This window comes from Pavona decussata, unplaced genomic scaffold (genome assembly GCF_977016875.1).
Source record: "Pavona decussata unplaced genomic scaffold, jaPavDecu1.1 SCAFFOLD_394, whole genome shotgun sequence".
Taxonomy (NCBI): domain Eukaryota; kingdom Metazoa; phylum Cnidaria; class Anthozoa; order Scleractinia; family Agariciidae; genus Pavona; species Pavona decussata.
Window position 1 is genome coordinate 35,849 of NW_028145765.1, and position 24,152 is coordinate 60,000.

General features: G+C 38.2%; 2 protein-coding genes and 1 pseudogene across 3 annotated transcripts in view; 1 reads left to right on the forward strand and 2 right to left on the reverse strand.

The window, feature by feature from the left end:
• Positions 1–6,148, reverse strand: part of LOC146451192 (short transient receptor potential channel 3-like) — a 31,458-nt gene extending 25,310 nt beyond the window's left edge. Inside the window, exons 1-2 of the mRNA XM_085099485.1 lie at positions 5,766–6,148; positions 4,477–4,522 (exon numbers count right to left, since the gene is read on the reverse strand). Coding sequence (XP_084955611.1) covers positions 4,477–4,522; positions 5,766–5,841 — 122 coding nt within the window. The 5' untranslated portion in view covers positions 5,842–6,148. The remainder of the gene's footprint in view (positions 1–4,476; positions 4,523–5,765) is intronic.
• A 3,238-nt stretch (positions 6,149–9,386) lies between these two features.
• LOC146451193 (transient-receptor-potential-like protein) overlaps positions 9,387–24,152 on the reverse strand; it is a 72,398-nt gene continuing 57,632 nt past the window's right edge. The window contains exons 16-22 of the mRNA XM_085099486.1: positions 20,695–20,773; positions 18,980–19,101; positions 18,100–18,243; positions 17,213–17,387; positions 15,348–15,565; positions 14,180–14,317; positions 9,387–12,302 (exon numbers count right to left, since the gene is read on the reverse strand). Coding sequence (XP_084955612.1) covers positions 12,177–12,302; positions 14,180–14,317; positions 15,348–15,565; positions 17,213–17,387; positions 18,100–18,243; positions 18,980–19,101; positions 20,695–20,773 — 1,002 coding nt within the window. The 3' untranslated portion in view covers positions 9,387–12,176. The remainder of the gene's footprint in view (positions 12,303–14,179; positions 14,318–15,347; positions 15,566–17,212; positions 17,388–18,099; positions 18,244–18,979; positions 19,102–20,694; positions 20,774–24,152) is intronic.
• LOC146451194 (uncharacterized) lies at positions 22,023–22,830 on the forward strand (annotated as a pseudogene). The gene is made up of 2 exons (XR_014860084.1): positions 22,023–22,255; positions 22,393–22,830. The product of XR_014860084.1 is annotated as an uncharacterized LOC146451194 (transcript).

The window sequence follows — 24,152 nt, forward strand, 5'->3', positions numbered from 1 at the left end:
TTCTCTTACAGAAATAATTCTAGTCTCTAATAAAGTAAACGTTAACAAACGGAGAATACAGAAAAAATAATGTTTGGTTGTGGCCCGAAATATTTCAGCGAGCGCTTAAAATTAGAGCGTGTTTACAAAACTTATGCGCTGAGAATGGCGAATGAATTAGAGAGGTCCAACACAAAATGTTTAAAACAACACATAACTCTGTAAATATTTCTCCTACACAAATAATTCAAGTCTTTAAGTAGACGTTAACAAAAGGAGAATACAGGAAAAATAATGTTTGGTTGTGGTCCGAAATATTTAAACGTTTACTGCGTGTTTACAAATGTGCCCCGCAAATGAATTACACAAGTTCAACACAAAACATAACTTTGTGAATAGCCCTGTGAATGTTCAAAGTTAATCTATCCACGAATATTTGTCGTAGGGCAACAATTAAAGTATTTGTGTATAATTTGAAGTATGTTAAATATGGAAAATTACCGACAATTGCCTACAAAAATGCATTTAATTTCTATGCGACTTGCGCGTTGCTTACTCACCCAGCTAACCACATGTTTGTGGCAACTGACATTTCGCCTGTTTGTTCGTCGCTCTCAGGTTTCAAATTTGCTCATTAGTCGCCTGCTTTCTCGATATATGTAGTTTGACAACATATTCAACGAAAAAAGGAAATTATTGCTCTTCAAAATTCTCGTTTGTTTTTCTTAAAGAAGTAAGCCATCCCACTTCCCGCTGAAATGAAACGCGGGTTGCCGCACACGTTGAGTGTGGTATTTCACAATGGCTTACATAGAGAGGCGGACGTACGACGGACGGTCGGACAGTGACCCCATAACCAAAATTTTTCGCTTTCGTACATACATACATACATACATACATACAAACTTTATTGATGCGCCCTAAGTGGGTTTTTCAGCTCAATACAATAATTACAGTTACAAATCTAAATTAAATAATTAAGGATATAAGTACAACAATATTATAATAATATTACAATGTATCAAGAGTATTACAAGTATATATTAACCTAATAAAACATTTGCGAAATGGCGCCTTGAATTCTTGGGGCATTTTAAAGACTTAATATTATTATTCAAAGAGTTCCAGAGTTTGGCTCCTCTAAAAGCAAAAGATCGCTGCCCTGTTGACAGGCGACATAAGGGTATGCCCAAGGCACCAGACGATCGAGTTTGTCTATTATGGACTTGGGAACGTAGTATAAACTTATCAGTAAGATAGTCTGGAACAAGATTGTTAATACATTTGTGCACCATGGTTGCATAGTTTAGAATGAGTTTCTCTCTAATAGGAAGCCATTTCAGTGATCGCAGCCCATCCAAAATATGGTCATACTTTCTTAGTCCCAGAATAATTCGTCCAGCGAAATTTTGGACTTTTTGTAGCTTGCTAATATTGCTGTTGCTGGAATTACTCCAAACAGTTGAACAATACAGAAGTTTACTAAAAACAAACGAATTTATCACTAACAAAAGCGTTTTCCTATCCAGAAGATGCTTAATTCTGTTAATTTGTTTCAATTTAAGAAAACAATTCGAAGCAGTCTTAGTGATATGTTCGTTGTAATTGAGGCATGTGTCGAGGAGAACACCAGGCACAGGTGTTAATTCTTTATCAAACAGTGTTATATTGAATGAGGGCAGTTTCTGCAAAAGTTGTATTACTCCTACAGTTAGAATCTTAGTTTTGTCCGGATTGATCAAGAGGGAGTTTTTACAGCACCACTGAGATATTCTCATAAGATCTTCTTTCAAGGCAGGGATAGACCTAGTTAATTCGGCAGGTGGAAAGGACAAATACAGTTTGCAGTCATCGACATAGGAGGCAGATAGACAACGTTTAGGAACAGAAAGGAGGTCGTTAACGTAGATTGTTAACAAAACTGGACCTAAAATAGAAGTTTGCGGAACTCCGAACTCGAGTGGGAGAACATCAGAAACTGCGTCACCAATTCGGACGCATTGTTGTCGGTCAGAAATGTAACTCAGGAACCAATCCAACGCACTCTGGGAAAAGTCGAGACTTTGTAGCTTGGATAACAAGATATCGTGTCGAATACTGTCAAATGCTTTAGACATATCTAATAAGACCATGATTGAAACTTTTTTGTAATACATAGCCTGGAGTAACTGACCCGTGACATACAACAGAGCTGTTTCTGATAAATGGAATGGCGACTTGGATAAAGTGAAAATAATGAAGAAGCGTTCTCAAGTCGAATAACTCGGAAAAAGAATTTTCCGAGGCCCCCAACGGGAGCTGTTTCTGTCGAGTGAAGTTTTCTGTTTCCGCTCTGATGTACTGCCAATTTATTATTTCTAATTAGATATTCCATAAGTTGTCCATGTACCAGCCTATCAGTAATTTTTGAAACTATTGGCAATAGTGAAAAAGGGCGGTAGTTGTTAGGGACATCTAGGTTGCCGCATTTAAGAATAGGTGTGACCTCCGCTGTTTTCCATGCCCGTGCGAACGTGTTGGTAAAAAAAGAGTTGTTCACAATGCGGGTAATTGTTGTCAGTGTACAGGGTAGACTGTCTTTAAGAATTCGAGAGGATATCTTGTCCATTCCTGGAGCCTTGTTAGATGGTAGTCTTCTAATCACCCTTTCTACATGATTTTCTGTGACTTGGTGGAGCTAAAATAATTCCGGGCTAACGTTAGAGGACGTGTGTAAAAGAGTCGGCACATCCAAATTTATATTAAGTCCATGATGTAAAGCTAAGTCACTAGCTTTTTGAGCAGTCATACTGCCGACAGAAGCGAAGAAATCATTTAATTCGTTTGCAAACTCAGTGATATCTTTAGAAGCCATAAAATTATCTTGTTGTTTACGTGGTAGGCATTGGTTAATGATTTTCCAAATTGAGTTAGAGTTTTCATTGCTATCCAGGATCTGAGTCCTGACGGGAACTTTTTCGGCCACTCGGATCTCCCTTTTCACTTCTTGACGAAAAAATCTGTATCCGTTCCAATGAAGGGGGTCGTTTGTTTTCCTCGCGAGTTTGCGCCATTGGTCGCGTGTTTTCATCAATTGACGAATTTCTAGTGTGATGAAGGGGTTAGGTTTATCTTTAATTTTAACCCTCTTAACTGGAGCATGTAGATTGAGTACTTCCAAAAACAGTTCGTTGAATACATCAACTTGACCGTTGAAATCGTTAAATAGACTTATTATGTGAAAAGGCGTATATGACAAATCACGTAGGAAATTGTCGGCGCTGTAATTAGTATAGCTTCTGATGGTAACGTAAGAGGGCTTGATCCTTGGCTTTTTTAACTTCAGCGAGATATATACAAGGTTGTGATTGCTGATAGTTGACATAAGGACGTCGTTTGAGGAAATTAATTTCTCATTTGTGATCATCACAACGTCAATTAAGGATTCGCCATTCTCCGTAACTCTGGTTGGCTTATTAATTAATTGTGAGGTTAAAGGTCAGACAAAAGTCGTTTAAAGCACGAGATTCTGCGTTATCTTGAAGGAGGTTGCAATTGAGGTTACCCAATATAATGACATCAAGACGTACCTGAAAGGAGAGATTCAATAAGACTTTCGGCAAGATCGTCCATGAAGTTTAATGGGTTACTCGGTGAACGATACACTGTACAGATGACAAATGACTTGTGACAGCGGCTTTGCACCTTTAACCACAACTGCTGAAAGTTATTATCAGAAACCGAGGATATGCTCTTCATTGACGATATCTTGTAAATCTTCTTGATGTAAGCACATAGTCCGCCGCCAGGTTTGTGTGGGCCACGGTCTTGTCTATACAAGGTGTAGCCTAGAATATCAATGCTCTCTTCGTTGACTGAAGAATCGAGCCATGTCTCCGATATCGTAAAGATGTCGCAACTATTTGAGATAACAGAATCCTACAGCAGAATAAAGTGTTCTCTTGACTTTAAGGAGCGGATGTTTAGATGAGCAATCCTGATGTTTGATTTCGTGTTACTAGGGAAGCTGATGTTTGCGTTCGTCGATGTTGATGTTGATGGGGAATCGGAAGTGGATTTTGGTCCGGGATGAGGATGAATATCACCACTAAGATTGTTTTCCACGATAGATGGGTTAAAAGAAGCTGTTCCATTAGCTGAGTACAGAAGGCGTCTTCGGAGAAATCGCTTCGGTTTCATTCTTGCGTGCCGTGAATCAAAATGGCGGACTCGGCAAAAGTAGCTGAGATCAGGATAAGGCATCGGAGAAGGTTTTAGGGCGCTTGTCGGTGCGTCAGATCCATGCCTGGTTAAAGATAATCGCCAATTGGAGCAGTAGCTTTGGCTGTTCAGGAGGCTGAACAGTAAAACCGCAATCAAAATGAGCATAAAAGCGGAGCTAAAAATTTGTCAACCGGCCGCCATCGCTGACCATGGGTATACCAAAATCTCTTATCAATGGAGCTCCGCGCGCGCGCGCCCCCGGCGCGCGGAGCTCCGCTATAATCCCCTACTCACCTCTCCTTTTCACGACTTGATTTCTCTTTTGAGCAGCTAGGGGATTCTGGTAAGCAAAATTAAAAAAAAAAACAAAAAAAAAACAATAGTTACATCTAGGCTTTGAAAGTTTTTGTTCAGTTCTAAAAGTAGTGTAAGTTTACGTCTATACGTCTTTCGTCTATCCATGTATCCTTCCACCAATCAGTCATTCCATAAATCAATCAATCAACCAACCAACCAACCAACCAACCAACCAATCAATCAATCAATCAATCAATCAATCAATCAATCAATCAATCAATCAATCAATCAATCAATCAATCAATCAATCAATCAATCAACCAATCAATCAATCAATCAATCAATCAATCAATCAATCAATCAATCAATCGAAAGCCAGTCACAACACTGCGGTGTTCAATCAATATGAAAGTTGACTATTTATACACTTGCGATGCACGGGTTTTAAAGGGAGGAGTTCACATTTCAGCGCATGTGCATGAATCACTTATCTAAATGCGTTTTTCTCTTTCTTTTCAATTTTATGGCCTTAAAAATTCCACCCACACGTACTTCAGTAATCACATTCTATAATTAGTCCAAGCAAAATGACTGCTGACCAAAATTCACAGAAAATGCTAGTGGATTGTACTCATACTGTCGATATTGAATTTAGCGTTGACCAGTAGGATTTATTCCACGGTTGATGTGTTTACCGGTTATTTGTATGCGAAATAACGCAATCATATGAATAAAATACCACCCGAGTTACCTATTCCCTTCCGAATAATTCATAAACAACGAATTAATGGGTCATAGCGAGCAAACGCGAAAAAGTATTTTGATTCATGGGCATGCGCAGAACTGTGAACTCCTCACAGTTCAATTGTCGATCACTCAATCAGTTCAGTCAATCAATATTGAAGAACTGCATCATCAAAGAATATGAAGCGGTTTTCAGCTGAGTGTCGACAGTAATTTCGCGTTTGCAAGCGGCACCACTTTCTCAAATATTCACAAGGAAAACCAAAACTAGTCGTAAAGTAGTGACCTTTTCCCGCACTTTTAGTCGGTTGCATGTACTTCAGCGCTTCAAAATGTGATTGATTCTCTACGCTGTTTGCTTCTGTCGAGATTGGCCAGAGTAATTACTTTGGGATTGGTTTTACGACACTCAATTGAAACCCGGGCTAAAATGATAGAAAATTATTGTGTTCAATTAGTTTTGGCATTATCTATTTTGCACTCATTAATTGTTTGGCTTGTGTATTCCACTAATTTAGGTATTAGAGTGTATTTTCACATACCAGTGCTTTGATCATCTTCTATCAATTCTACTGACTCTGCTGACACTATCACTTTGTTCTCTTGGTCGTCTGCCATTGTCTACCTTCATAAAATTTAAAAAAAACAACCAAAACTATAAGTAAACATTACAAAACAAAGTACAGCATTCGTCCCACCGTAGATTTTTTATCCCAGTGACATTCTTTTCCCTGCAAAAAAAACTCAACACCCCAGCTCGACCACACAGGTTAAACCCACAACTGTTGAGTAACTGAGCGCACGAACGGCCTAACGCCTGACGAGGGTGTGACGACGTGAGATAGTATTCACAATATTTCGCTTTATACAATAACAAAGATTCTGCACGCATTACGATTAGCCCTTGCTCAGGTACACGACGTACATGATGTAATTACGCGGTGTGACGCGTTATAACCATTCGGAAGCGTGTAGATATCTCGGGTGACAAATTTGGTTGTGAAAATTTCACGGTTGATGATTTTTCAAGTGATTGCATTATTTTGTATGCAAATACAGTAATCTGCAAAATCATTAACCGTAGAATAAATCTTTTGGGTCAACCCTAAATTCAATATCGACAGTGTCGGCGGCCCGTTCAACTGACATTTTCTGCGAATTTTGGCCATCGGTCATTTTACCTGGACTAATTCTAGTATGTTATAACTAAACGACATGTTAGTGGGATTTCAATAGTCATAAAATTGATAAGAAACAGAGGCCGAAAAGTATTTAGATCAATGCACGGAACCCTCCTTTAGTAAATGAGAGACCAACGTAGTTATTTTCGCAACTTAAGCAGCTACGAAAAGAAAACCTGACCAAAATTCGTGCCTGAATGGGATGCCAATCCCCGACCTCTGCGATACCGGTCCAGTGCTCCATCTGAACAGAGCTAGGGCAAGGTCGGGACACACCAGGCGACGTCCCGCAGACAAGACGCGGGGACAGGTCGTAGCTACACTTCGCTTCGTGCGACGTGGAGAATCTTTGTGAAAATCTTTGTTCCTGCGACAGATTTTTTCCAAACCAGTTTGAATATGAACGACTTGTCGCGGAGAAAAATGAGTCACAGCGTGTTTACACTTCTGCGGCAAAGTCACTGCAGTGCACCAAACAAGCGTCTTGTCGCAAGCGATTTATTTTGGAAGGAATACAAACGAAGCGATTTGTCACAAAGACCTACACAGCGTCAATTCGCCTAGTGTGTCTCGACCTTTAAGCCAAGTGGGAGCTGGTCATCTTTTGAATTTGTAACATACCAGTAGGGGTTGGGTAAGTCACTAAGCTTGCAGTAAACATTTACGATTAACGCAGCCAGCATTACCCGTAGAATGTCACGCACTTCAAGTCAAAACACAAACGACTCAGTGGAATCAACTAAAGTAAGATGATGATTTCTTACCAATAACCCCTTAATATACACTCGTAGGGCTCAGTTCAAACGTCGTGCTATCGCTGTATCGAAATCAATTGGATTATAGTTCCACTGCAGCTCGGCAATTGATTCAGTAGACTGATTTAGCAAAGACAACTCGACGTGAAAACAGGCACGAGAGCGCGCGGAATAGTCTGGACCCGACTTCCGGTTCTTATGTTGACGTCCTCAGGTCAAGGTGGCGTTACTTTCACGACGGCATTTTTCAGTGTTTGCTCGTCACGAAGACAACACCGAGAAAAATCATCAGTTTTTCACACGGAAAAGTTAGGACTTTTTTTTCTCAATCTTTCAATCATCATTTTAAGTATACTTTCTGTGTCCTCTCTCGAAAAAAACCTTACAAAAAGTTGCCAAATTGTTAGTTGGCGTTCGGTGACACTACTTTGAGTTGGTTTCATAAATAATAATAATCTTTATTTATTTTACCTTACATCCTTTATATCATGCATTTAAAGGTTTTCACAAAACTCAATTATCATATCAAGCTCAGTAGAGCTTTTGTAAAGATCCCCCGTAATACACTATTACAGTACAGCAGTGGGCATAACAATTAACAAAATTGTTACAAGATTTTTCAAGGTTATACAAGTTACTACCTTGAGTTACTACTGTTTCTAATACCAACTTAAAAGAATTGGTTTGGATTGAAATAAGGAAGTATAAACTATCTACGGCTATAATTGTCACGCCGTTGGTGTCAATAATGAAGGACCAAGGCCCCTAAACGTTTGTAGTCGGCGCTGAGACGAAGACAGAGAGCACGCCATTGAGGGAACTCAAGTATATTTACTTGATTGTCAGATTGCATTGGCGAACCAACAACCGGAAATACACAACATCTTGTAACATCTTTCCCTTTTTTTGAAAATAAGAAAAACTAACCCTAACTTTTCATTGAGATCAAATGTAATCAGAAAAAGAAACAAACGAAACTGAAATATAAAAATATCCTTTTGAATATGTCTCTTTAATAAATCACCAAACAACTAATGGAAATAAACTGATAAACACTTCATTTTCAACTATTAGGTCATTGTCCTTAGTCCTTGAATCTTATTAGTGTCTCAATTGTTCGGTTACGGTATGTCCTCCGCTGTGTATCACTACTGGCTTGAACTGGTGTCGCTACTTTCACAGGTTGTTCTACTGACTGGTCTGTTTCAGGAGCTCGTGGTGTGTCGGCCGTATATAGTCACTGTTGGGCTCATGAATTTCTTGGTAGCCGTGCCACTATCGTTCTTTGGCCTCAAAGCCTTTCTGTTTCGGCGTCCGGTGTCTCGGTTGACTTGTACAAGATATGAGAGATCTGAAAGTTTCTCGACACACGTATCAGCTTGCCAGCTTTTGTTTCTTTGTCCGGCTACCCTTACTTCTTGCCCTAAATCCAACTTTGCTAGAGCTCTTGCACCTCTGTCATAACAGGTTTTTGCCTTCTGACGCATGGTTTTCAACTTCTCTTTCACATCTTGTTCCATTTTGGGATACAGGAGGTTACCTGACACCGGTAACCGGTCGTGGTCACTCGTGGTCATTCGTCAGTGGTTGCTTATGTGTACTTTTAGACACGATCCTTTTCAAGGTGGTAGGTTGGGTGTTATTTGTAACCAATGTAATGTACTACCCGCGGCACGTGGGGCCGGTGTTTTCAAGGTAAGGGGTTGCAAATGTGAACCGGATTCCGTCAGTCCACCCTAGTGAAGATTAGATAGCAGCTAAGTGGCAAAATTGTAAGTATGTGATGCTCCTCAGGAAAAGTATTTCTTATTTCAAAATCGGGGAAAAGTCAGAGAATTTCCCATTTAGTCAGGGGAATTCTTATTCTTGCCGCCAGCTCTCCTATAAAAACCCGCTGCGCACAGGTTAGGGATGAAACTATTTTGAAAGACATTTTCCTTAAAGGAGCACAGTTAGGCACAAAGCATCGCGCAGCACCGCTCACTGATTTTGAAAAGTTTAGAATAAATTTTGCAAAGTTGTCACGAAAATCAGGCTGACGTGTTTTCGTTCTCCATGTTTCCTATCCTTAGCTGCAATGACTATAGTTTTACTACAATTAGGATTCGAGGAATGTCACTGTCAATTTTCTTGGCAGCAGTTTACTTCGTAAAAGCTCTTTCATGGATAATTTGGTGAATGTTTATCCTGCCCATGGCAATCGACAGCCGACTGGAATCAGCATGCAGGGTTGAATGTAGTCTTTTAAAGGCAAGCACACATTTTTATTGTTCATTCAGCTTAAACTTTACACCATAGCTTTGCCATCGTTGTGTTTTTAAATTGACGAAGAGTTGACAAATGTAAAAAAGTCTAACGTAATGTGCTGCGCTGGACATTTCACGCAAAAGTACGCTTATGTTTTGTCAATATAAGCTTGAAAAAAGCGAACATTGCCTATAGGTGGTTTGCATTGCCGGCACATGCATTTTGGTGGACAAAAAAAAGAAAATTTGTTCACGTAGTTTGCATAAAAATGGAAGTTAACTCCCAGAGGAGAAAAGTCTTATTGTTCCTGTCCACCAACATGGCCGCAATGACGTCACATGCAAACCCTCAATAGGTAGATATTTCCTTTACGAAATTTCACTAACACCACTGAAGAGCTTCGTCAAAACAACACAATGACGGCGCTATAAAAATGATAAAGAACATTTTTAACACTAGTTAGTTACCTAAGTTATAAAGGTAAAAATAAGCATCAACGGGTACAAATTCGGTTAGAAACACGGCGGAACTAGTACACTAAAATCCATAAAAAAAATTAAAAACGGGTGAACAAGTTGTTTTCAGGCAGTTTATGGCAAGAGGTTAACTAAAAGGTCTAAACTTTACAAAAACGCGTTGGCCGGACGTAAGAATCTATTATTGTTTCGGAAAACCAATTAGCCCGTAATTAATTTGTTGAACCTTTCAGGAGAAAAAAGCTCAAAACAGGACTTTTCATCACACCGAATTTGTACCAGGAGAAAAAAAGTTACGCTTATGCTAAATGACGAGAAACTGTTTCATCGAGAGATATCAACTAGTATAATTTTGACTGTAATACAATTATTTTGATCCTAAAATCTGTTACGAAAGATTATCAAGATAGTTCCAAGAAACCCGCTAGCAAGGCTCTCTTACTTCTCAGTAACTTACTCAAAGCGGTTTTTTTTTTTTTTGCAATTCTCTTAATAAAACGCAAAACACACTAACACACCAGTCATTAATGTTTCGACCCCAATACTTGAATATTTACTACCCTAATAAAAAGCAAACTGAAATAAAAAAAATGTTGAAATTTTTACCCCAAAAGCGCGTAATTTTTTTATGGTTTAACAATTCTGATTAAAGGATCGTGTAAATAAAATGATGGAAAGGCCCTTGTTTTCATTTCAAGATTATCGCCTAATGGGACTATGATGGCTGTATTCACACATGCCTGCTTTAGAGAAAAACGAATTAGCAGGACACTTACACTTTTCTACATTTGATAAACAGTTAAAACGTTTAAAAATGATAGGTTAAGCCTTGCCACACGAGCAAATCTAATGTGGCAGGTTTTCTGTGACGAAGGCAATTGCTCTTGTGTACAAGAAAGCAAAATAATGCTATGTTGTAAACGTGTTTGTCTAAGGGCCAGAAATAACTTTGTACAGCGGTAACAAGCGTGGCAACAACGCCAAGACGTTCAGTCTTGCTTTCCCTCGTTCTAAAAGATGGTGCCTCTTACAAAAAGATAGGCAAGAACTGCATGTGGAATAGTACCATTTTCTTATTACATAGGAAGTGGAAAAAGGAAAGCAAGTTGAAAGAAGTTATCGGGATCGACCGTGGGCAACAGAAGGACGACGACAGGCACAGGGCTTGGCTTGGAATCACCGCCAACCTTTGAATATTTGCTAAATTTTTTGTCACGATCCTTGAACACAAAGAAACATTTTCATAGGAGATTTATCTCTTCGGCGACATAAAATGGGAACAAATTTTCCCATATAAACGAGCAAATAAAAATTGTCACAGAAAACCTGTCACACTTATTTTGTTTATGTTAAAGGTTGTTGTCCTCAATCCTCAATTGAACATTAGGTTTCATGGCACCTTTTCAACCTTACGGTAACTGAAACAAATGAGTGAACTGCCTAATATTTTTAACACTCACAAAATTAAAGGCAAAATTACAATAAGCTAGGGATAAATGCTCTCAGAAAGATGCGATTTTATCTTAAAGGCTAAAGCTTAAATTAAGGTCACATCTTGTTTTTCCTTTAAAAAAAAACTTTAGATCCTTGGTGGTTCTGGTTTCTACAATCTTCTTAAATGGGTGATAACATCAAACCTTCGAGGCTGTTTTATCGTAATTATTTTGTATCAAATGAAACACTTGCGTCTGACACTGTACGTTTAAACGATAAAATATAAAGAGGTATTTTGCTGTTGTAATTAAGACAAAAATCAAGGACGAAAGGGCTTCAGACAGATGTTAAAAAGTATGCTTTAAACTGCTAATTTAGTGTAATCTGACTCAAATGGCAAGTTTTCCGTTTACAATGCATTTTACTCTTCCACACACTTTCACAATATAATGTTAAAGTTCACAAAGGATTTTTCATACACGGGCTCAACATTGTTTGGGGGGAGGGGTGTCTCAGCTGGAAAGTGCTCCCAGCTCTTTTGTCCTTGATTGTAGGTAGGACACCTAAACTATTAAAAAATACAAAATGTATATAATTACGGTTAAACCTTAGCTGATAAAGTGCATGAAATGTTAACTTAGAGCACTTTGACATTCTGATAGTTAGGCTGGTTTGCACATTTCAGCCTTTTACAAATGGCTCCTACCAAACGTTTTTTAAACTGTCGAACCGAGTAGTTTATGGGTGTCGGTCCATTTTGTTACTTGTTGAACTTTGCTAGCCTTGTAAGCTTTTTCTCTTTGTTTACCAAGCGTTATTACGAATCTGAGTCACCAATTTTATAGCTGTCTGTCCACGTTTTACTTATCGAACTTTGCGAGCAAAGCGTCAAGCTTTTTATCCATGGCATTCTTGAAGGCTGCAAGGTCAGATCTCACCTCTTGTAGCTGTGAGCTTTGGTTATCAATGTCTTCCCTGGCACACATCTATAAGAGCGGTTAAGACAAAAATTAAACAAATTTAATGCACAAGACTCCAGTAATCTGGAAGATATTTGAAAATATTTTAAAAAGGAGATTGGCAGCCAAAAAGGTTTTTCATTTTGACAGTATTTTTCATTGTGAAAACCATCTTTGTTGCGCGGCCGTCACGTTCAGTAATTAACGTCTCATCTGAAAATTCGGCTGTGCGACACAATCTGAGAGGACAGTTTCGCAATTTTTTTTTGTCGGGAAGAAGAGTAACAAAAATACCCTGAATCTGTAAACCAATGGGAAAGCTAGAAATACAATTATCGAGGTTGACACTTTAATCTCATAAAGGTTATCCTGCATTAGGATCAAATAATTCTCAGTTAGAGCATATTCAAAAACTTAGTAATAACTCATAAGCCCTTTGACCTATCAAATGGTCAATAATACATCACGTGCAGTGACTTTATATCGATAAACCTCCTCCTTATAAGTATGCGGTGTTTTATCAGCTGATAAAACACTCCTAATTAGTATGCGGTGTTTTTTTTCGTATGCTAAATTTCAACATTCACAAAGGCATGTTTTTTATGAATTCTATTGACACACGCTTTTCCAGGAATGTTTTGGAAGCCGTCCAAAAAACTCGCAGCATGTGTTTAATCTGGTCTAAAACCACCAGGCTGCGCCTCGTGGTTTTAAACCCGATAACACACTCCTGCTTGTTTTTAAAACATTACTTGAAGAATGCCCGACGTTAACGTTTTACTGGAGAGATGATAATCTTCATTAAAACAGTCGCTGATAAGTTATTCAGCATAATTCAGGAAATGGGAAATAAATGTCAAAATGAAGCAGTTCAAAAATAACGGGCACAGAAGGGAATGCGCCGCTTAATTCTAGCATATAAGTTGCGAAAAAACGATGTTTTAGTTGAGAGCCTTCAGCTAAAACCCTAAGGGCTTTGTAGTTGAAAATGAACGCATTTCGTCGCGCCTTCGCATGTCCTGAAACAGGAAGCCCCGCATTGATCGCTAAGACATCATATCTTTCAGCCTGTGCTCCGGTCAGGCAAAATCACCTGGCACTGGTAACTTCCAGCTATTGAGAATGCTCTCGTTAGCAAGGATGAATTCGTGCTGATGTCCAATCTCCTCGATACAAGTAATTGCGGGCTTTTGCGGCACTACTGATACTAAAATAACTTGTAGCCTTGTGTAGCGGTTACAGATTCAGAGGAACGAATTAAACGACCGGTCCAGTGTCAGTTGTAAGGAAAGGTACCATGTGACGTTGGCGACCTTGCAGTAATCTACAATCGGCTTGTAGCTTTTCAGATTCTTCGCGCGTCCAAGAGGGATAGTGCAGTTATCCCAGTGAAAGGGGTATTGCAAAACGTCCTTAGGTGGGTATGTGGTGAAAAGAGAGGCTATGCTAGCCGCATGTTATATCAGTGAAACGTCACAAAATACGTGTATTTCGTCATGGTTGAGACTTCACACGGCAATCACACGTCACTGCGGATCTTCTGCAGTCGTAAGAAGTGAAATACAATATGGAGATTTTTACTCTTTTATACGGCTGGGGCTTAGCCCCGTTTCTGTGGCATCGAGCAACTAGGAGTATCGATATCGTTACCCCAACAATATGTCACCAGTACCCATTTGTACACAAGGGGAAATAGGGGAAATACGGCGTAACGCGTTTTTTGTTGCTGTTGTTGTTGTTGTTTTTGTCTAAGGAAACAACACAGCAATTCAGAGACCTAATATTAAAACACCTGACCGTCCAATCTCCCTACCAAAGGTGTTTAGAGTCGGCAACAAATGATTCAGCGAAAAAGAACATCGGATAGACGTGATAGATAAATAGGAAAGTGGCACTACCAGTACCCGATCAGCGTCAAGCTTTTTCTCCAAGCCCCTTGTGACATCCTCCAAGCTCTTTGTCGCATCCTTCAAGGCTGCAAGGTCAGATTTCACCTCTTGTAGTTGTGAGCTTTGGTTTTTAACATCTTCTCTGGCACACATCTATAGGAGTGGTTAAGGCAAACATTAACAAAATTTAATGTACAGAACTATCGTTACTCCAACAATATGTCACCGACCAGTAACCATTTTTATACAGGGGTGAATAGGGGCAATAAGGTGTAACGGTTTTTGTTGCTGTTGTTTTTTTTTGGTCTGTTTTCTAAGGAAAAAACACGGCAATACGAAGAACTAATCTTAAAAACAATCGACCTTCCAATCTCCCTAACAAAGTTGTTCAGACCAAAGGATTCAACGAATTAGAACATCGGATAGACGTGATAAATAGGAAAGTGGCATTACCAGTACCTGATCAGTTTTGAGGAAATCCGGTTCATTTTTAACTAACAATCTTGAATAAAGACCTTGGTTTCTCACAACTTGTATTGTTATAGACGCGATATCTGAGTGCACTTACTTTCGAATTCTGCGCAAGCGATTTTCGAAATCTTTAATTCCTTTAGTCTTATTTGCATACGGAAGCAACGACCTAAAATGGATTTTAGTCAAGTCAAGTTTATTTATTTACCGCACAAATAATATTGAAAAATTTATGCTAATGCTGAACACACTGAAAAGAAAAGTGGCGAGGAAATGTAAAAAGAAATCATAAAGCTTAAAATAGTAGGCTTTCTCACAAAATCTATAATGAATAATAATTATAAAGTTACTTAAATGCGAACCGGTAAAACGTACAACTAACTGAAAATAAGTACGTTCAAGGAAAATGAATAAGTATTTACATGAAAAAGATTATAAAATTGAAAGGCTATAATAGATTAAAATCGAGTAGATAAATGTAATAAAGAAAAATTGGTCACATGTCACAGCACTATAATTACAATCCAATTAGTTCGATTTTCTGACTCCGATTAAGGGAGATTGCCGAGAACATTATTGAATTTCACAGCATTGAAAATCACAGTTTGTTCACCTTGCGATTAAATTTTGCGCAGACAGTGTTTTGAATTGTCTATATAGCTGCTATGTAATATGACAGTCTTAGTTTAAAACAAAGTCGTTCAGTTATTACCTTAGCCAACACGCTATTCTTGTATCTAAAAGCCACGTAAGGGTAGAGTAGTTTGTCTGGGCTGTAATCAATGTATGCCTCTTCATTTCCTTCAAGAATTGTCCTACTCCCATTCACGGTAAACACGACTGGAACTCGGACTTTGCCGTCTCTCTCTTGCTTACTATCAAACATAACTGTGCAGCGAATGAGGTCACCTCGACGGAATGCAGCAGAACCTATATGAGACAATACACTTTGTTACAGTAATCTGTAGAATTGACGTTTATCTTTGTCTTTATAAAAACGGAGAGCATAGTAAATGAATTGAGCCCAGGACTGATGCAGGTGACCAACGTACAATTTCTATAGTCAGATCAGAGTCAACCGAAAGACTATTCATCGCATAACACAAACAATCAAGCATCTATTGATCTACCAACAGCGAGCTTTAGTAAAGTTAACGAAAACGAAAAGAAATAAAATGACATGAAACGTTAACTTGCCTAAGGAATTACATTTTTTAAGATTGTTCTACACTTTGGAATTAACTTTATATTCCTCAAGGCTAGTTAGAAGTCATCCGAGCGTAAGTTGAGGTTCTTTCATCGACATGACTTCGTCAGTGTAACGCGCATGGAGCACAACTGTTACTGCATTCCTCACTTAAATGAATACCAACAGTACCTCTTAAAAGTTAACCGCAAAGAGGATGAGGTTTGGGGAGCGTGAATTGCGAGGTCTCTCCACATGTTTAGAATTGAAAACGCTATCAGACCTCAGAATCAGATGTATACGTACTAAGGACTTTTTTGTTTTTGTTTTGTAAAAGTTACATATTGTGGCTACAAATCTAATTCTCCTGCCAAGCAATGAAACGATTTTATGTGAACCTGTGTGGACAATAAATATTTTAAGATGGGAAATTAGAGTGTAAAAATACTTTAATTTAACACAGTTCTATGAGCCAATAGGCTTCTTTCGATATGCTAATATTCAGCTTCATAATGAGGTTAGAGGACACAAACAAAGCTATGAAACTGAATAAATTCGTTTATTCAATTTGGTAGTTTCTGTCCTCTAGGCCTCGCATTCAAGCTGGTTTAATTTTTCGAATAAATCCCATTGAGGTGATCGACTAGACGAATTTCTAGTTTAAGTGACAAAGACGCTGTGTGAGCCAATGAAAATGAAATCCAGTTGCAGAGAAAACTTTTGTTTCTATCGTTAGAGTTACTTTAGCTTGTGCTCGAGCCGTTGCCTGTTTCTCACCGCAAGCTATTTTTGTAAAATGTACATCGCTTTCACAATTTGTGACCATTAAACTTAACGAATCGAAACGGAAGCAACGCCATGAAGACACGTAACGGAATTGGAAATGGTCTTGTGACCCGCATAATGACTTTGTGTGACTAGCATGCAATCATGAAACGGTTACATGCTTCAGAATCTGAACCATTCCTTTCTCCCTTAAGCCCTTTCTTATAAGTCCCCGACGTTTGCCCACTCCAGAAACTATGTGGAGTCTAGCGCACGACACTGGGTCCATGTAAGACGAATCAGAAGCTACGCGTCCAAAGGTTGACAAGGGAGAATGCACAGCTCAAAAGGTTAGACGGTGACTCAAAGGCAGAGGGGCAAAAAGAAGAGAAGAGAATCCAAAATATTTAAAAGGCCTAGCGGGAGTTTCTTTTGAGATTGTTGTAGCAGTCTGAAACGGAACAACTTCGATTCGGCACTCTGATGTCATGCTTCAATTATTTTTTTGTTTTTTACCCCCAAACTATCCTGGAAATCATAGTTAATTCCGACACTCCCCACAGTTTCTGATTAGGACAATTCATAAGGCCTGAAAAGAAAGACCCTTCTCGGACCTTCAACGCTACCTCTAGTTTTTTTGTGTTCACCATCTTTAGCATAATCAGCATCGTAGATGTTCGTATCCTCAGTATGGTATCCAACAGTTCCACCTTCGAAGCCTGGCATCAAGGTTGTGCCGTAATCATCAAACACTACTCCCAGTCCCAGCCACTTTGTTTCTCCAGTTTCCAGAATCATTACCTAGGAAAGATCTAACTTTCTTATAAAACAGTATCGGGCGTGTATTTGTAGCATAGTTAATAATATTAAGGCAATGTTTATGCAGCCAACTTTTATTTTTGTTTCCATTTTGGGCCTTGACCGTACACAAAGAACAGTAGAGTTTGAAATGTATTGGAGCAACTGACCAATACAAACGTTCCTGTTACGCCATTCAGCTGTAGTGTGAACGCTAAAATACTGAAACACACTGCACGGTCACAGTAGCATTGATATCAAATTTGAAGATGGCAAGGTTTGACAAATACAAATAAAGTTATTATCATATACTTCTTTGCGGTGTTTTGTCCACACACTTTGTTGTACAAATTAGGGAGGACTTTTAAATGTTATCAGATCGAATTTGTTCAGTGCTGTGTTTGTCGTATATAATTATTTAATATTACGGTCGTCTGTATTGATAGCTTTGTCACGGATTATGCTTTCATTTACAAACTATAACCTCTTCCTTTTATTTGTCAAGAGTACTTTTAGAACCAAAGGCCACGACTAGCCTGTTTATTTGCTTGCTTCGTGAGAGAGAAAAAATGTTTTCTTGTTATCGTAAGACGTTGTTGTTGTTTTTGTTGTTGATAACTGTAAAGTTGAATATCTGTCACTTGATCAAAAGTTAGCTAACATTCATCCCTTCAAAATCTGCTCAAAAAGCTCGGTGTTTCAAATTGTTACTTACTTCGAAATGGGGAAACTGGTCAGAAAAGGCGGTGCAGTATCTGGCTCCGCATGCATTTACCTCGTCCTCATCTGGGTAAATTTTGTAGCCATGGCAAGTCAAAAGACAATCTTCGATAACAATGGCGCTGTGGGCCTCCCACGCCTTGGAATAAAAACGCATTGTAGAACTGCAATTACAGATGACCCTACTTTTGAGATACTTAAAGCAGCTCGATCACTGGTTACTTTACTATGCCATGCCACTTGCTGTAAAGTGGCAGAAGAACATGGGGCAAATGGTACGACTTTACATATGTCATTCATGCATTATAAATAGCAGAGAGTAGAGGTGTGTGTTAAGAAATACCGTGTTAGATGAGGTCTTATTAATATTTTCTGTGAGCATTGGAGATAATTACTGGTATTTTGTTTTTAATTTTTAGCAGAATGTTCCATTATTCGACCGTATACATGGTGTGCCACCTGTTTTCGAAAGTCCCACCAAGTCCATAACCTCAATACAAGACTTGAAATCGTGGCTTTACGTAACGAGTTCCAGTATAACAATGTTTTCCCATGCATTACTATGTTGTATTTTATTAACATCATTCATTATATTCTATTGTGTACTTCATATTTGAAGAGGTACAATATCCAAGTTTAAGGATTAGGATTTCTATATATTTATATATTTTCGATATATTATTAAATTTTATGCGCCTTTAAAAGGCTCTTATAATTTTTTTCTTTTTTTTTTTCTGTGGCGTACCTGTAAACTAGCTTTTTTTAGCTAAGCGTACTGACCACATTAAACATATTAATTGATTGATTGATTGATTGATTGATTGATTGATTGACTGATTATTAGTACTTGTAGATAAGCACAGTTATGGTTGTACCTTTTGACCAAAAGGGAGGAAAGCTTCATCAGAGTTTGGTCTATTCTTGAAAGTTTTATTAAAAAGCTGAGTGACCATGCTTTCTGTATTCTCTGTGTCCTGAAGCACCTGGTCAAGTTTATCTATATAAAATAAAAACATGTTACTAAAACTAACTGAAGATATGAGAATGATGTATTATTCAGTCAGTGATAGAGGCATACTCGGAAAAAAAATCCGAGTGCTCCTATCAGGAGTCGAACCTAAGACCTTACGATTTCTAGTTCGGATGCTCTTCCACTGAGCTACATGAGACTCGTGGGATGGGACAAACATCCTGCATACCGCCAGATTTAAAAAATAAATAAATAAATAAATAAATAAATAAATACATAAATAATTTTTATATTGCATTTATATTGCGCAAGCTTCATGGATATATGATCGCCAGCGCATTACAATAAGAAAAAATTAAATACAATCACGAAAAAAAAAACTAATTAACACACTTGATAAGGTAATTTAAGATAAGGTCCTAAAATTAATAAAACTATAATATAAGCAAACTAACAATGATTATAACAATAGGTTTAAAAATATAAATGTCAATGTGTGGGATATGCGCAATGAAATAAATACGATGGCATATTTTTAGCCTGGTAAATTTATTATCCAGCGAATGACACAGGCAAACTCGGAAAAAGGAAATCCAAACATATTCTTGGTAACAACAAAGCAACAAAAATTCTGCCTGCATTTTGAGGTTGTTAGTTATCGTAACATCATTTGTCTTGGTTGTGCAGTGTTTTTAAAACTTGTGGATTTATATCAAAATAGAGGGCAACTGTGGGCGCGAACTTTGTTTGAAGTCAGTGCTAATTGTCATAAATCATAAAAACAGAGAATAGACAACGGTGTAGGAAAAATAATGCTGGCCTTGGTTGTGGCAGGTTTTAATTGAAAACACAAACAGCAAGAAACCAAGTTATTAAGCAACAAAAATCCACCATAATCAAATAGGTTTGCCGAGAAAACAAAATTAAGGCAATAAACCGTTAGCTAGTAAAACGGGAAGGAGGTGGGAAAGAAATCTCTGTGGATTAATGTCCGATCTGATGACGAAGAAAAGACGGACGAATATCATGAAAATTCCCGATTATAATCACTTTTAACGCTGACCTAGACTTATTGGCTAGCCGTTGGTATGGTACTCTCCGTACCAGGTACAGTAATTTGCCAACAAAATATTGCGTTAACTAGCTCTATGCTTCGATTAAAATTAATTTACATTATGGCAGGCCATAATGTTTGCTTTTTAGGACTTTACTCGTCACCAAACCCTCTCATAGTAAGGGTTTCGTCCGACGTCCCGGAATATTTTTAGGAATTCAAGCAGATGAATTTCTCAACAATTCCTTTGCATTTATAATTGTCAATTAAGACAAGTTATCTAACAAACACTCGTGTAAACGCTCAATATCGAGATCCCCCTTTCTACACAGTGAAACTGGTAACATCGCTAACATCAATTTTTGAATAACGCAAGGTTTAGCAGACTTTCGCCGACTTCTTAAAAGACAAATTTTAATTTTTGTTTTGACAAATATAAATTGTCTAAATGGTTTAGTTTTCTTCCTGTTATGAGTGATGGCAACCATCTTTGCAAGACTGATTAACCCGTTGTGAAATTAATGAGTAATAAGCCATGGAATACGCAATTTATTAGGTATACGTACCTGTAGGAGGAAAGGAATCTCCATATTTAAACCTGTAATTATTCCGAAGAAGACTTACAATTTGGTTAAGCCATTGTTCCTACAGGAAAAAAAAACAAACAGATACCGGATAATTGGTGAACTCAGGGCATGTAAACCCCCAAACACAAGTTTATCTCATATTATGTAAAAAGTGGTGCTAAAAACAGTTTTGCGACTTATTCTTGCCAATTCGAAATATATAAGGAGAAAAACGACATTTACTGTTTGTCACAAAATTCATATTATTCATGTTTTTGTTGTTTTCATCTCATGTTTGCATTTTCATGTTTCGTGTTTGCATGTAGAAATTTAGTCGTTTCTTTTTCATTATCTAAATTCGTTAGGTTTATTGTTAATTATTTGTAGTCTTAATTCGTCGTATTTTTATCAGTCAAAAAATGTCACTAGTATATTGGTGGTTATTGTCTTAGAAAATGGTGTGTAGTATTGTAAATTTCAATGTAATCTAACTAACTATTATTAATCCGGTTACCGTGTATTTTGTATCTTATTGTGTAATCAGCATTTATTGTAAATCTTGTAGTTAGCGTTTTCTGGAATCTTCTTTGTAATGTCGTAATTGTGTACAGTATTTAAATAGAGGTCAAGGTTGCTGTTGTGTAGTTGGTTGTTATTCTTGGAAGGAGAAAAAGGACAGAGAAGTAAGAAGAAGCAAAAAGGTTTGTATTGCAAGGTCGAAGGCGAAATTGTTCAAGTCACTGGTAAGAGCCATTGGCAGGAGCCGGCCGTGTTTTCCCTGACATAAACCCTTTTGTCGGCGGCGGCGAGTGAACAAGATTTCAAGGCGTGTGCATAGAAATTAAAACTGAGTGCAGAGGAGTCAAACAAGACGGGAACAAAGAAGAGAAAAGGCGCCAGAAGAGAAGAAGGAGAGGTTTGTGTGAACGGTTGTTGGTGCGGTTTGTTTATGCGAGTGGTTGAAGTAACAGTTTGTTTGTGCCTGGAGAAGACTTCAAGGACAAGGAACGAGTGAACTGAACTGAAATAAGTAATTTAGTTTAAGATAATTAATTAGGTTAAGAAAGTTTTTTTTTACGTTACCGTTTATTGTGTTTACTAAGCGTTTATGTATACTAAATTTATTAAATTTGTTGTATTAATTAGTCTTGTATTACTTAGTGGGTTTGCGGGAAGGGTTTTGTACAGTCCCCTTTTAAATCGTGCCTCACAAGGGAGAGATCCACGTCACACTGTGGGAAGTTTACTTCCGGTTTAAACAATAGCGAGTTCTCGTGACGTCAGCGGTTGAACACAAACGTTGCACAATTGAGAATACCACTGTAATTTTCATGACAGCGAGAGAAAATAGCAGCAGTTCGGAGGAGATTTTATCCGATGAAAACAGCTCGAATGAATGTAATTTGTACGACAGTGATGTTGGTGAAGTGTCAGAAACTGGCGTGGATGTCGGAGCTTGTCCATTTCGATTTGCGCCACGCAGAGTTCGGCGTGATATGCAGCCTGAATCAAACGAAGAAGACGGCGAAAGCGAGACGAATCGTCTTGGAAAGATAGACTGGTAATTGTTTCGAGTTGTGATTCATTCGCATTCATATGATTTTTACGCCTTTGAAAGACTGAAATTGAGTTTTTTAACTGAAAGTTACCGTGAATTTTAACTAAAAGTTATTGTTGTTTTTCTCTTGTTATAATAAGGTGCGAACCAACGACTCACGAGAGCGTTCGCTGTGTAGAAATCGGCCAAATATGGCAAAAGGTAGAGGACCAGAAATCAGCAGTGCAAATGCACTGTATGACCAAGCATCCAGGATTTCGATATCTGGGCTCTTAAAACTGCGGATTACGCATTCCGACAACAGCATGGCGCAGACAATCGTACAGGCCATGAATTTGTTTACTTTGTACATTTATCACATTATCTTTCTCTGTGAACAGCGCACTGCAAAATCACAAAGTTAATAGGGAATCGCACAGTTATCAGTTATTCCTTTTGTCTCTTGTAGAAAATTTCGTTACATTGCCTACAGACAACTCGTTTGTTGGTGTTGGGGCTATCTTGGCAAAAATGTGATGGTTGCACTCCTGTCCAGTGAGATCAACAAAATACGGAGTACATTTCTAGCGGATTTTGGTTCTTCGTACACGGAGTTAACGCTACCAAACATACGAAAAAGACGAATAAAACCTTTTTTTTTATTTATAACAGATTGCCCTGATTTTATGCCGTTTTTAAGTTTGATTTCAACGTTCAATTTACAAGCGTCTCTTACTGTCTTGGCGTTATTTCCGAAGCGATTGCGAATTTTGATATAGCTCTGCTCTCTCGTGACCTCATACTAGATTTCCCAGCCGTCTGCTCTATTTCCTCGCTTTCCATTGTTCGCTTACGCATTTCTGACAAGGCTTTCTGCTGTGGCGTTTGTTGAATTGTTGGTACAGCACTGGGAATTAAATCCGTCTACTTTTTAAAACCCATTTCTCATATATATACACCCTCGAAGCAGTCCGATGGGAAATGAGCGCCACAAATTACTGAATGTTTTGTCGGCTCTATAAAATCATCCCGCTTCAAGACTTGAACAGATTTAATCCACTGTCGCCTTGACTGAAGTCTCTTGGAAACTTACACGTGGAATGTCCTGTTTTGTTTGAATGCCACAAAACTGGACGACACAGCGCTTTACCATATTGGAATGAGAGAATAAATGAATATTTGGTGGAATTTATGTAGACACGTGCGTATTACAAAAGGTCGGGAAGAATCGGCAGAGATCCACTCGTGACGTCACGGAAAAGATGGCGTAATCAAAATGGCGGGCGCTTCGAATTTGCAGCGGCCTTTTCCAACTGAAAATGCGCTCGTTTTAAAAAAGGAGTTTCAAATTCTGCATACTGAAAATGTGTACTTTATGACTTTGTGACCAGAAAAATTCGCGTTTTGGAGGTTTACATGCCCTTTAAGAACTGCAAAATAAAATATTGAAACTTATTGTTCATAAAATGCACCGTGTTTTAATGGTTACTTTTTAACTTTGATCACCTTTTGTATTTATTTGAGAATTTGCCGGCACCAAGTATTAGTAATTCAGGAAAGTCTTTGAAAAATGGCGCATTGAAGTTATTTCAAAATGTATTGTTGGCAAAACTAATAATCACTGAGCTTCAGGAGACTCGAGGGGGCCAGGTCTTAAACTACAATCGTCGTCAACTTGTGTTAGGAAGGTTACAACATTAATCCCCTTTGAAATATAATTCTACAGATGGTCTAGCGACGTATTTGACTAAATTTTAATTATTTAGAAATACCAACGGGCTGAAGTGAATACCAACGGCCCATGTGAATATAAGTTTTATTCATTTTATTTCCTAAGTCCCTGACTTTAAGTAAAGTTAAATGAAAAATATTGAGCTCAGAGCGCTAATTTTGATCGAAACTGATATGCCTTTTCTCACAG